Here is a 14,263-nt window from a genome sequence, read left to right on the forward strand (position 1 = left end):
TACTTGCTGTCATTTTACTTTAAAAATGTTGTATTATATATAGATATGTAAATACTGTATATCACATATTCAAAGTCACATAATCTAAATGTCCTGCAGTGTGGATGTGAACATTACATACATAGATGCTGTCATTCCATGAACAGAAAAGTGGCTGGTAAAAGATGGACTAACAACTAGCAATGCAGGGTGAAGACAGTCACTGAAGCTCCAGCATCTGTGGGGTTCCTGTTCTGTAATGACACTGACCTCTGACGTACCTGCAGAAGAGAAGCAGTAAAACCCCAGCGATCCATTGTTACAATTTTACAAAGTCTTGGAATTTACTGGATTTTATATAACAATGGGTAGCAACATATGCTCAGATTTCATGCTGAGGGCAACTATCCAGGAGCTGCAGACTTTACTGTGTCCAAACTGACTTATTGATATTGATAAAGACCATCTGATACTACTCAAAGCTAAAGAGGAAGGTAGTAACTGGATTTTGAGAGGGGATTGTTTTTCAGTTTTTTCAATGTCTAGAATATTCTTTCATTCTGATTTTAATTACTTTGGCAAGAAGAAAAACTAGGCAAAAAGAAATAGTCCACTTAAAAAAAAATGCAAATACAAATTTCTTTTCACTCTGTACAAAATAAATCACTACAAAGCCCAAGAGTTTCATCATTGGATCGAGATTTAATATCAATAATTTATGACTGTCTTACATCTGGTTCTCGCAAAACCTCTGAGTTGTGCCTGGAAGCCTTGGATCCTAATGACAAAATGTCCATTGGAGATTGAAGGAAAATATTTGTTCACGCTCAGGTGCCAATTAATACGTCTGCTTCACTTCACTGATATTTTTGTTTTGAATGTAAAGATTTTACTTATTTTTTTAAGTTTAGGAGGGAGGTTATGAATATGATTTCAAATATCATATTTTGAAATATTGTTTAAATTATATTTTTAATGTATGCATCTTAGAGACATTAACAAAACAACATATTTCAGTTTTTTATTTTATTATCAATAAAATCCAACAGTGCTCTGTCTTCTGTCCATGAAAAGTTTGGGAATGCATAACATATCTTTTAGAATATTTACAAAGATATTCACAAAACATAGACTCTATCAAACTACTACCCTGGAGACTATGCCTGTTGTACTAAAAGTAATTAAAGGTAGTACTTATGCATCAATATAACAAACAACGTTCAAATAATATCATTTTTTTGTAAATTATACAAAACAAATTCTATTCATATTTAAATTACATTTTAAAATAGGCTTGAATACAATATTATTTTATTTTAGTATATACAGCTCCATATTTGAATTCTTTGTACCAGACACTTTTTATAACATCATTAACATTTTTAACCTGCACCAGCATCCATCATGATAACAACGTTTGGCTTAAAGCAATGAACCTTTGGCAAGTGAAGCATCATAACAGTTGCATATAAAATGAATGAGAAAACAAATAGATAGCTTGATAACAGATGAATAAACCAATGTGTTTTGCTGTAGGAATCAATAAGCTTCTTATGTGTCTGTGGAGATTCTTAGTCATCCAGGTCATGGTATATCCAGGTATCCTTCATATGTGCGCTCTCAGAGGTCAAGCGATATCCGAAAGTGCTGCGCTCTTTGGGCCAGTTCCTTTGCAAACTCTTGAGCCTCTTGAAGAGCTTGCTTTTCTGGGAAGTGCAGCGCCGCCTTCTTTGTGGCCACGGCCAGCTGCTTCAGGAGAGCACACAGGTGGTTGCTCTTACACAGGAGGCTCTGGCTGGAGCTTCCACGTTGAGCCTCCCTACACAGAGTGTCCACCAGTCTCTGGCCCACCATGATCACCAGTTTGCTTTGTGAGATGAATTTCTCTGGGGGCTGGCCATCCTGAAGGCTACCAACAAATCCACTGATGGCCTTATGGAGTGCGCCAAAGTAAAGCCGACAGTGCTCTGACAGGGAGGGTGATTGATGTTCTTCTGTGCCAGCGCTGGACTCAGAGGAATTACGCTTGTTGTCAGCCTGAGTAGAGGAGAAAAGGAGCAAAGGACAACATATCAAGTCTTCTGCTGACTACAAGGAAAGTCTTAGATCAGGGGTAGATAAATTATGTATGAAAAGACGTTTAGTTGTCTTGGTGTTGGTCATGCTCTTTGAGTCAGAACAAATCTTTTGTGTTAATAGGAGATACTGACCCTTATCCTGTTAGACACTGGTGTGACATTTTCTTTAGGATCTCTCTGGATTTTATTTTGCAGCTTTTCATATTCATTCTTAGTCTGGGGAAAAGCAAAAACATTACAGTACGAATTAGTCTTTGTTTTTTTCTGAGTTAGAAGTTTAATCAGTTACCATAGAAAGGATTAAAAGTATTTACCTGTAGCTCCACGTAGTCATTGTCATCCTCCAATACGTCTACTCCCTGTTCATCTCTGTTAGGACTTGTCTTTGTCTCAGGTTGACCTGTGGTGTTGAGAGGCTCTGAATCTTTCTGGGAAACTCTGAACAGAAGCTTGCCATTGGCAATGATGATGGACACCAGGCGCTTGACATCCTCTGGAATCGTACGTGCCACCATGACAAAGCGATCCAATTGGTCAGGTGTTTGGACCTGACCCGGGTCCTGGCACAGTGTGTTGAGGGGCCAGCCAGCCATGTTCAGAGCACTCACGGTTTGTTGTAAGATCACACCTGAGTCCTCTATGATGGACAGCTGTTTATAAAGCCTTGTCTGAAGGTTGGTGTCAGTCAAACGACGGGCATTACCCTTAACGTCCAGGGCAAAGTTCAGGAAGCTGGTCAGAGAACTGGCAATCCCCTCTGCGGCTTCTTTGATCTCCTTCAGATGTTTCTGAAGATGTGCCTTGCTCCTCCAGTGACTGCTGACAAAGTCCATAAGCAGGGGCACAGCCCTGCAAACGGACTCCTGCAGGTCAAGAACTCTGCGGCAGGCTTCGTCTTGGCTGAGTGTGACTTCTCGCAAGGGTTCTGGAGAGGAAGAGCTCAGAGCCAGAGAGTCACAGGAGCTGGTGGAAGAGCTGGAGGCCGTGCTGATTCTTTGACTGTCTGCTGCTGAGAGATGTAAGATTCTACCTTTTTCACTGTCGTCCTGCACCAGTGACTCCCCACTTCCTGGAAGGGTGCGGAAGGATGTACAAGCCAGAAAGTTCCTCATACGCTGCAGGCGTACCTTATTGGGTTCATGAGCATTGCTTGAGTCACCTCTGCACTCTAGGGGTATATGATCAAAGGGGGAGTTACTTAGAACTTGATTGAAGCGTTCCTCTCTGGGTGGTACAGCGTATAATGACTCCTCTGTAAGTGTCTGAGTTGGGGGCTTGTCATTAATTGGAAGGACTGGCACAACTTTGGGTGAAGTCGAGATGTCAAGAGAACTGGGTCTTGGTATATCATAAACTGAGGGAGTTGGACTGCCTCTTTGCGTGTGCCAAGCAGGTACTGGAAGAGTGTCATAGAGCTGCCTACAAACACCTTTGCAGGGCGTGGCGTCATAGGAGCTTGGCTTGGCTTGGCTTGGTTTCTCAGGACCAACTGGTACATCATAGATCCACTCGGGCTTGCAGAGGTTTGGAAGGGTGTTGTATCCAATCATTTTCTGTTGCTCTTCTGTGGTTGAGGGAACAGGGATGTCATAGTTGGGGTCCTGAGGCGGTGGTGGTGGAACTGCATACACCTGTGCACAATAACAAGGTTGTCAAAATCAGTTATGCAAGGTAAAAAGTACCTCAGGAATTAGGCAGCAATTTTTCTTGCTCAAGCAAATGTTCTTTGTTGATCTTCACACGACTTTTCCCTGAGTACACTACGAATGCCTTCAAGAAGAAACTGTCCAGAAGGATGAATTGCTATCTCCATTTGTAAGATTCATTGCAGCTACAGTACAAAGCAAAGACAGAGTCCTTGAAACGATATTAGAAAGTTGTTATGATGTAGACAGGAGGAAGCTACAGCCCATTTGATACAGATATCCCTCTTTATTGCTTCCATTAGTACCCTTGTTATGCTGCCTTTGCTTATGATAACCTGCCGTCGTCGCGAATCAAAGGTGTAGCGGGTAACACAACAGCATCAGTGTCTGTCCCACCATGCCAGCCCTCCATTTCAAACATCAATCCAGCTCAGTGACTAACTCTGCCACAGACGGGGTGAGACAACAATGACCCCATTCCATGTTTACATTTTAGACAAAACGCCTCGGAGACTCAGCATTCCTTCCTGCAGAATGCCAGGCTGTGTAAAACGGGCTTATGATGGCAGGCTCTTCACCACACCTACAATAGTGGACTAATGGAACAGGTTTAAACACTTCTGTGTTTTTACATGGTCAGGCAATGCTTTGTGTGCATTACCAAAGGCAACAGAAAATGAGTTTTAGATGTGTTTATTCAGTTATCTGCCTCATGCATGTCTGACCAGATAGGCTTCCTTTTTTAACCGGTCCAGCAGTTGACAGGCCAAGCGATAGCTCATGATCTACTTTTACTATATGCATGTAAATGAGGCACTTAACTTCTCTTATCTTCAGTTTAAAGCACAGTGATAATGACTTGGGCTCTGAGTGCTGCAGACACATTAGTTAGTTTCAAGCATACTGGACCTTTAACACAATGGAATGCAGAATTATAATTAAAATTAAAACAATATTAAAGGAAACGCTGCAGAAACTTAGTCAGAAAATGGCAGTTTCCTTGTTTCATTAATCCCTTTTAAAACTTACATAAGAGTCTCCTGGACTGTTACACCTGAAATTCTCGGAAGAGTCAAATCTCGGTCCCAGCCCTGAAATCGGAATCAGGGAGTGTTTTCGAGACATATCTCTTGGTGCTATTGATGCCTGAAAACAGAACATCACAGAAATCAGTGAACATATCAGACCGTTACCCAACTCAAGTACATCGACAAATAGTCTTTAATTTCTTTCTTTCTGTTGTGTATATTTTCAGGAGCTCACAGTGAAGGCAGAAGCTCGTCTTGCTTGGTTCGGGACATCGTAAACCTCCCCTCTGGGACTGGACATAGTATTGAAGCCAGAATTCTGTGGACAAAGCAGACAGACTGTGAGATTGGGATTGACTGGCCACACTTGCACTGCTTTGATCAAAGCAGCATCTACCTCACTGACCTCTGCATCAATGTGTTTAGGGGGACAGTGTTTGGTCTGAAGCCTGCTGCGACTGCCAGTGAACCCCATTATGCATGCTCTCTGCCAATTAAAACAGCTCTCTAATAGAAACCATGCTGCTCATTGAATATTAGGTGGCTCCTGCAGAAGGGAAGAGGGCTCCCCTGCAGCAGGAGAGGAAATGGTGAACATCTGGGCGAGTTTCTGCCCATTCTGCCGCATAGTCACCCGTACAGACACTTCAGTCTTGCTGGGGTCTCTGGTGGCATGGGCTGCTGTTTGCAGTTAAAAGTGTCTGAAGTCTGTGTCTGTTTGTTTTTTACAGGCCCATAAAGACCCTGGTGCTGCATGCCTGTCCCCATGGAGCGGCCCCGGGTCCCCATCTGTAAGCTCTTTTGCCAGCAGGGGTTTCACAGCATTGCATTTCTGTTACAGTCTACCTCTCTAATCCTGAGAGTGAACACTTCCCAAGAAAAGAACCAACTCTGACCTTAGCCTCATAGATTGACTAACATCGACACTTTTTTCATTCTCTTTTCTACATAGACAGAGACTTGTGTTTGTAGAAAAAACATGTTGTACCTTGTCTCCCTTGGGTCCCTCTGAGCTGTGCTTAAATGCTGACGGATTCGAAGACGATAGAGGAGTGGATGGGACCTTGTATATCATGTCCATGTGTTCATAAGATGGACTGCTGGAGGGTCGAGGGACAATCGGGATCTGGTAGATATTTTGCACGCTGTCATCAGTTTTAGCATCACTTGATTTGTTTTTGTTTTCTGTGACATGGCGAGAGGGGCCTGTGCTGGTTTCAGTCTGTGGTAGGAGCTGCAGTCTGTTGGCAGGGGCCAGACCATGACGTCCATACAGAGAGCACATCCACCATCCACTGGTGCCGGCAACGTGTTGATCCACCACCATGACTATGTCCCCTTTTCTGAAGGCCAGTTCATCTGCACACTCTGCGTAGTTGTCATACAGAGCTTTGGCCAGTTTGTTCTGAAAGAGAGAACAGTTAAGAGAGAAATAAAGATAAGTAAGTAAAATAGGTATAGTGAGAAACTGTGTGTAACTTTTACACCTCAAAGTAAAATACTTGATGTGTTACAGTCTATTCTGCAGAACCCTGAACTGCATTTCTAAATAAGGTATGTTTTTTTTTTTTGCTTACGCATCTCCAATGACATTATATCCTCTTGCACAATGTTGCAACATGTTGAACGTCTGAGTCTTCGTCATGCTCACAAGGAAACACTACGAAATTCATTATTTATTCAAGTCGGTGATGCAGATGCTACAATTGCTAGAGTTACCATGAAACTAAATAAAGTTGATGTTTTTGAATGAAATCCTTTTTTTTTGCTCTTTATTCTCACTTCCTATTTGTGCTTCCTAGTAAATGGAAAACATGTTTCTTCAAAGCTTCCTCTTGCAGGCTTGCGAGCATCCTCTCATCACTCCATAAATACGTTGACTTGTTTAAATGAAACCTTGTTTCACTCCACATACCATTTACCCTGCGGTAGAAGAATGATAAAGAATCATGTGTAGATTTACTGCTTGTGGGACCTGTGTCGCATCCTATACCTTGGTCTCTCTCTCAAACATTAACTGTCTCTAGTTTTCAAAAAAAAAAAATACATTCACATTAAGTGAATGTATTTTTGTGATGTAAGTGTAAGTGATTCAATCAGCTGGAGTCTGATTGAATCACTTACAGGGTAACAAGTAATATTTTACATATCTGTTATTCACTTAATTCCACAAACGTCTGTATGTGGAATGCAAATCTTGTTCATCTTATCGACTTCACATTTGGCATGTGTATTCTTATTGGCTTATTGAGGAAGAACAGTGTCAAATCTGGTGTTATTTAGAGCAAACAATATGTTCAGTGTAGATAACAATATCGGTCAAGTGTGTTGACCGATATGAACATGCAATCAACATGCAATGTAAGAAAAACAGCAGCTCAGTTAATCATTTAAACTTATATATAAGCAACACACATGACAAGTAAGCTAATTCTGTTTAATTTTAAGAAAAGCAGTAACTACATAAACACAAAGTTTTCTAACTTCACTCTGCACCAGGGACTGAATATAAAAAACTCTGCACACAAACAATATAAAGTGTCAGTATATTGTAGAACTGTTTGAGGAGCACTCACTAAAGACAAGGAATCATTCTGAAGTAGCTCTGGAGCATCAACACAGACCAAGAAAACAGATCAGTCAAAACAGGCAGGAAGAATGACATTGTGCTAATGGTGTACGTATGTCTATGCCTTTTTTTGTTCAGTCGTACATATTGTAACATACACATACACTGTGAATATAATAACTGACCAAGGACATTTTTGGAGAGCAGTGTTTCATAGAAATTATTTCACTATGTTGGTCCACATACTTTTGTAAGTGTCTTCTGACATATTTATACACCCAACCAAAGGAACCCAGCAGGGACGCAGTCAGACAGAAACCAAACACACACGACCCACAACTGATAAGCCTGTGAGTGTGTGTGTGTGTGTGTGTGTGTGTGTGTGTGTGTGTGTGTGTGTTGTCGAGGGAGCTCTGCCTTGTCTCAGAGGGTGAAAGCTCTGCAACAAAGAGACCATTCACCATCAGATCCCCAAAATGCTCAGCACCTGTTGGGATGCCGGCCTGTGGAGCGCACCCCTGACTGACGCAGACCTTACTCCCCCCCGACACACACACACACGGCAAGCCTCAACATACTCCCTGCCTAATCCTCTGGGTCATGCTACAGACATGCAGGCAAAATACACAGGCTCAGATGACAGTCGGCCAACACACCACCCAGATTTATGTTGTTGTACTTTCTCCTTTGAATCCTCACTGAGCACTATCCTAAGATGACATTGGCAACTGACGATGTTTCACGATGGTCCCCACAGACTTTGTCACACTAAGATGTGCATGTTAAAAGCCTGCAGAGTTTCCGTGCCTGTACTTGCAATGGGCCACAGATGCCATTTAAAACCACATATAGTGTTTGACCTGATTATTTGTTCCACTTAAATTTGACCAAACTATATGTATAAATGTCCTCTGCTTTAACCAAAGTTGAACCAACAAACTTGACTGTTGGAATTGAATTTGCCTGTCCTGAGAAGCTTCCCCCTGCCTCACCTCTCACTTTACTCACTCGTGTCCCCGTGTTGATCACCAAGTACAGTAACCGAGTCAGATTCAGCTGTGACTCTTTTGGATTCTTGCACACGCCTGCTTGTGCTGATCAGCCCCTCGGACAGCTGGCCTGCAGGACTTTAACTCCACAGCTGTCTCCGCCCCGCCTCTCCCGTCTCTCCGCTCCATCCTGTTCACAAGTTAACATCGGCCCGGCACACGCAGCGCAAGAAATGCTTTTAAAACTCCGGGACAGGAGCTTCTGTTCCGCCACTGAGCATCATTAGGCCAATTCAGCTACTTGGCATGTGTTGTTTTCATGACACATATCTACTGGTTCAAACAGACATCCAACTTTTTCTGTTGGAATTGTTAGATGATCCAATAAGTGATGCACTCACCAGTGGTCTTATATAATATATATGTTAAAAGTTACAGAAGTGGTGATTTATCCTCAGTGCATTTCTATTCAAACTGATGATTGTGTATGTTCATTTCTACACGGTATATTTCATCTAACTATACTGCAGCCATAGACAGGCATTCATCAGGTATTTCATGACTGGGCTATGGAATAAATATCAAAATTTTTAAAAGAGTGATGTAGTTTTGATAATTGCACTATTTTCCCCATATAAGCAGAAAGATTACCTGTAGAGATAATCTATTATGTCTTCATAATGAGAGTTTCAAGTCTCAGAGAACCACTGGAACAAAAGGAAGCAGTTCTCAGTGTGGGAATAAAACCCTCTTGGTTCACAAAGACCTTTTGCCCCCCACAGCCAGGTCATGACCCTGGGGTCAGGTCAGCACCTCATCCATTAACCAGTCACACACATACCAGGTTTAGCACACTGGACTTAAACTTAAATAAGGTTTAGAAAAATCTTTTTTACAGAGCAGTGGCAGCAGGATGCTGAAAGATGAGTAAGAGCACATATTGAGATAATCTATTTTTATATTTTTAACTTTGACAGGAAGTCTGCCCATACATATGACTTATTAGACTTTCCCACAATTTCTTAGATACAAAGACAGGGGCAGCAGGGGAGACAGGGAGGAGAGATAGGGACAGACAAACAGAGGGGAAACACACTGAACGAGTCCATTGGTATTCCAGTAATTTATCTTTTCACATGTTGGGAATTCGTTCCTGATCAATCAATTTTATAATCTGAAAACGATCCTCAGATGTGCGCCATGGAAAATCACCTTTGTCAACCTTCTGTCCAACACAAATAAATGTAAAAAGAGGCTGTGGAGCCTGATTCAGGCTCTGTGGCAGTGACACTGACTCACTGGAGCTGCCTTGGTATTTCCTGTATTGGAACTGGTGAGAACTATGTCAAAATCTCAAACACAAACACACAACTGATGAGAACCTCCAAGGACCCTTTAGTGGCCAATCAACATTCCACATAAACAGCACAGCGATGTAAGGCTATGGAAACAGTGAGAAGACTTCATATATTTCATTATTAACAAAACAAAAAAGGCTTAAGATTGGATTGACTGACTACCTCCTTAAAGTAATTGAACTGGCTGTGCAACTGAATATATGAGGCATAGGTGATAAGTATGATGACAGGTAATACACAATGCGTTCTGAGGACCCAAAAGTGCAAGACATCTGTTGGTTTTTCTCGTTTGAAAGACAGGGGTTGACCTTTAAAAGCAAGTCAATGAAACCTTTGCAACAACAATCCACAAAATATTCCTATTTAAAATGAAAGGTTGAATTCATGGGCCACAGGATGCACCCTCACAATGTCTAGTATGACCGGTAGCTTATTGTAGCCTTGTGTGTCTGCTGCCGGGGACATTGTACCTGGGAACATACTGATAATCGGGCATTGTTCATTGGTACACTGTTTGCAGCCATTTGGTTTTGCAAGTTGAGGTATTTCAATGAGCTACACAGAATTTACAGAGGAAATGGTGGTAGATAACTGGGTCAATCTACCACCCAGGAGATCTTTTCATCAGCATTATTACTTTCTTTTTTCACTATTGGATTGGTAAGGTTTAGGCAACAAAACTACATGAATAGGTTCAGGCTACAAAACTATAAGATAAGGTTTAGGCTACAAAACTACATTAATAGGTTCAGGCTACAAAACTATTCGATTAGGTTGAGGCTAAAAAAAACTACATGATTAGGTTGAGGCTAAAAAAACCTACATGATTAGGTTTAGGCTAGAAAACTACAATATTAAATTTAGGCTTCAAAGCTACAAGATTAGGTTCAGGCTACAAAACCACTGGATTAGGTTTAGGTAATAAAACCACTGGATTAGGTTTAGGTAATAAAACCATTGGATTAGGATGCAGAGAGCCCATGGAATCTATCTCACAGGTGTCAAAGAAAATGGAAATATATATACCCTTTGTACAATGAGTCCTATTACTGTATTTTTGCATATGAGTAACTTGTTCTCACCAACCATAGCTCCTTACAATGGAAACTGGTATTACAAAGTCATTTCCTGACTCGTCTCTACTTGTTGTACGTCTACTGCATATTGCAAATACAACAGTGTAGGAGCCAAGATTGGTGGTGCAGCTATATGAAGATTGTAAATGAAACAAACAGCTTTTTCAGCTTCATTTGGATGTCTGATTATCTTTGTCTGTGAGCAATATTTTCTTATACAACTAACAGATTTTAATTACAGTAACAGACGGTTTCAGTTCTTTGCAGGACAGTTTGTTTCTCTGAGGTGTAACAGTCAGTGTGGTTGAGGGACAATATGAGGAGCAGTAGATAACAGGCTCACTGCTCACAAACTTATCTCACAGCTCACACTTTATTTATACTCGCACTTCCTCAATCTTGTCCTCTGCCTTTTGTCAGTGTGTATATGCTCTATGGGGTCACTCCATGGCTTAACTTGTGGCTGTTACACTTTAATAGAGTATATTTATAAGTCCAGTGGTTAGTGGTTAGGGTAAGATTGAGTTGAAGTTTTGAATAATGATCAGATTTTATTTACAGTTTCTTTGACAGTACAAAAATTAGTGATTTAAAGGCGCTGCAAAAAACATTTGAAGACAAACTGCTCATAGCCCATGTATCTAAACCCAATATATGCTTTATTATTCCATAAACCTAACCCTTCTTTAATACTGTGGGCTGTTGGATGGATTATTCAAACTGAGCCTATGCAGTTTTTTTTAACACTTCTTTTTTTTTACTTTAGTGTCGATAATGCAACTGCACATGATGACCCCCAAGCCACTTCAAGTGTAATTTGCAATTGCTGATGATGACAGGTCATTTTTTGTAAGTCTGTCAAACTATTGTTGTTGAAGGACCAAAACTGTAGCTCTCAAAATATGCAAACTTCTCAAATGCTTTTTCAGGAAGGAAATGCATTCAACATGTTTGTCAGGCCTCTATGACCCAGTTTGGTGTGAACAACTGAAAGTAAGCTGTTATTTAAACAAAGCTGATGAGAGTGGTGAGAAAGAACAAAAATATTAAAGTTGCAGGTCGTAGAAAACCAATGAGCTGAAAGACATTAAAATGCTCCTCTGCACTCGGGCGAAACCGTTGGCGGTGCCTAATAATTCTCACTGGCTTTGTTGCTATGAGCAACACATTACATTGTAAATTAATCAATATAAAAATATATTTTGATTAGGGCTGCATAGGTCTGCTTTTCAGCTAATCTTCCAAACAAACCAAACATCTTAATCTTCTAAATGAGAATTCACAAAAAGTAGGAAGTCCTACAGCTGCTGCAAGCCATTTTTTCATTATATCTATTTCTTCATCGATCAATAACTTACAATTTGATCCATGTCTCAGATATATAATGTATAATAATTTCTGTTTCGTACTCTCTTTAGGCTCCTCAAATGATTTTTGCTGACATTATGAACTATGATGGCCTCTGTGTGACGAAAAATAAGCTTCCAGTAGTGGGGATTTGAAGAGGATGCTGCCACTTCTCCATGCCAGCCTCCCGCTGTCTATGGCCTCATGACTGTCTGACTCCTGCTCTCAGATGACAAAAACACACATCAACAGCACACGAGGAATCCCAAAATAGCTCTATGAATGAGATAAATTCCTTTAGAGAATAACCTTATAGAGCAGAAGTGAGATTGCTTAATCTGACGGTTTGTCATCAACCAAATAACTAGTTTTGTTTCCCTTAAAGAAGTAATGAATATGATGAGCTCACTGAGTTGTTTGTATGGGAAAATGTCAGAATGATGCATATCCTTTTCCTCTCCCTCTACAGACAGGTCCTGGGAAGATTAGGCTTTACTTTTACATTAACCACATTTATGCAAAGACCCCCCAAACCAAATATTGACTGCTCTGGTAGGCCCCACTCAGAGATAACTCTAATGCTTCCCCCATCTGCTGCTGCTGGCTGCCAGTGTACTCCCATTTAGTTACTGTGGGAGTCCTGTGTCCAACACTGACTTACAAAGATGGAATGGTGCACAAACATCCCACTTCTAATGCCTTGGTCAAGCTGCAAAACAGATTTAGGTGCAGAAGCTTGAAGTTGTATCAATTCAAAATTCCAGAGCATTTTTGCAGCATCCAGCCTAGTTAGTGAGCTGAGGTTACAGAGTCGTCCAGCTGGAGGGTGAGTGCAACAGGAGCCAGAGCGAAGTCAAACCAAAGGTACATAAGGATCAATACAACAGATAGGTATTTAAGATTAAAAACAAACATGAACGCATTTTCCTGAGCCGTGTTTTAACGTCAGAATCTTCTAAAAATGTAGGAAATCAAAATATTGAGGACAAACTTGCAACATTTAAGAAATGAAACTAACCACTAATGTCTCAATTATTTGTTTCTGAGAGGCTTGAGATGTTAAATTCACTTCTGAAGGCTTTTGTGTTAACGAGGCTCATAAAGTTTCCCTCTCAGCTCTGTGTCAGGATCAGGCCTCTCAGGTTACAGCCTACAGTAGAGCGGGTCACAGGGGCTGTGTGTAGAAATAGGTGGTAGCTGACACCGCAAGTTAAAGTGAAATCCAAGCAGGTGGTCTATACAAGGACATTCCTCTGCATGGGCAACAGCCGACAGCAGAGCACATACAAAAGACCGCAAGGTATACATTCAAAAAACTGCCTTATCACTCATTCTAAATAAAATAAAAAACAGCATTTTGAGGTGAAACTGTCTGAAGTCTGAGCTGATGGGAGTGGCAGCAGCACTCACCATGTTTGCTGAGTGGCTTTGTTTGGTCTCCACACAGAGAAATGAGTGCGTCCGCAGAGGGTCCGTGTTCAGTGAGCCATCTCCAGTGTGTGTGAGAGCTCTCGGGGATTTACTCCTTCTGTGCGTTTCTCATATTGTCTGAGCTGTCACTGAGAGGCAGACTCTTTTACTCCCTGGGCGGGGAAACCGGGGTCCATGCCATTCACCGAGCAGCTTTCTGCAGCCCCATTGGCCAGAGATACCCCCCCCCCCTTCTCTGCAGCTGCCCCACCCCAACAATGTTTTTGCCCCCCCCCCTATTTCCATTTTACACTCTCATACTACTTCATCTTTCTAGTAAAGGAGAAATGTGGTAACGAATGCCCAACTATTTTACTTTTTTCCAACTAACTGAGGGGATTTCTGTGACCAAATTTTACTTCGCTTCCTCTTTTTTCTTTTAGCTCACTGTCTGACACATTCCTTCATATGAGTGACGGGTTTATGAAGCAGGTTGGGGAGGGAGGTGGAAGTTTGTTTGAGGTAGAAATTCTTGTTGATGTCCTCGTTGTTGTCTGGGCGACACAGACAGTGGCGTCTGGGAGAGTCGTGTTGGGGGTTGGGAAATACAGGGTGAACTTTCAGTCTGAGGACGCAAAGGACCAAAAATCTGGAGTTTTGATACATTTTACATTGTTTTAACTTGTCACTAAACTAATGATTGATTGATTGTGTGTTTGTGTGTGTATATAAATCCAATAAGTTTGGACTTATTTTAATAAAACCGTCCTGAGTGGAACTGGC

The 14,263-nt window shown here is 41.3% G+C and overlaps 1 protein-coding gene across 1 annotated transcript; it reads right to left on the bottom strand.

Annotated features, from left to right (window-relative positions):
* Positions 1-1,276: 1,276 nt before the first annotated feature.
* On the bottom strand, positions 1,277-13,588 carry cass4 (Cas scaffold protein family member 4). Its single transcript, XM_061070539.1, has 7 exons — positions 13,481-13,588; positions 5,720-6,136; positions 4,967-5,050; positions 4,733-4,849; positions 2,372-3,688; positions 2,190-2,273; positions 1,277-2,016 (listed from the first exon to the last, which is right to left on the bottom strand). Exons 1-7 carry the CDS (start codon positions 13,481-13,483, stop codon positions 1,600-1,602), a joined length of 2,439 nt encoding a protein of 812 aa, XP_060926522.1. The 5' UTR covers positions 13,484-13,588; the 3' UTR covers positions 1,277-1,599.
* Positions 13,589-14,263: the final 675 nt, after the last annotated feature.

This window comes from Limanda limanda, chromosome 4 (genome assembly GCF_963576545.1).
Source record: "Limanda limanda chromosome 4, fLimLim1.1, whole genome shotgun sequence".
NCBI classification, from domain to species: Eukaryota; Metazoa; Chordata; class Actinopteri; order Pleuronectiformes; family Pleuronectidae; genus Limanda; species Limanda limanda.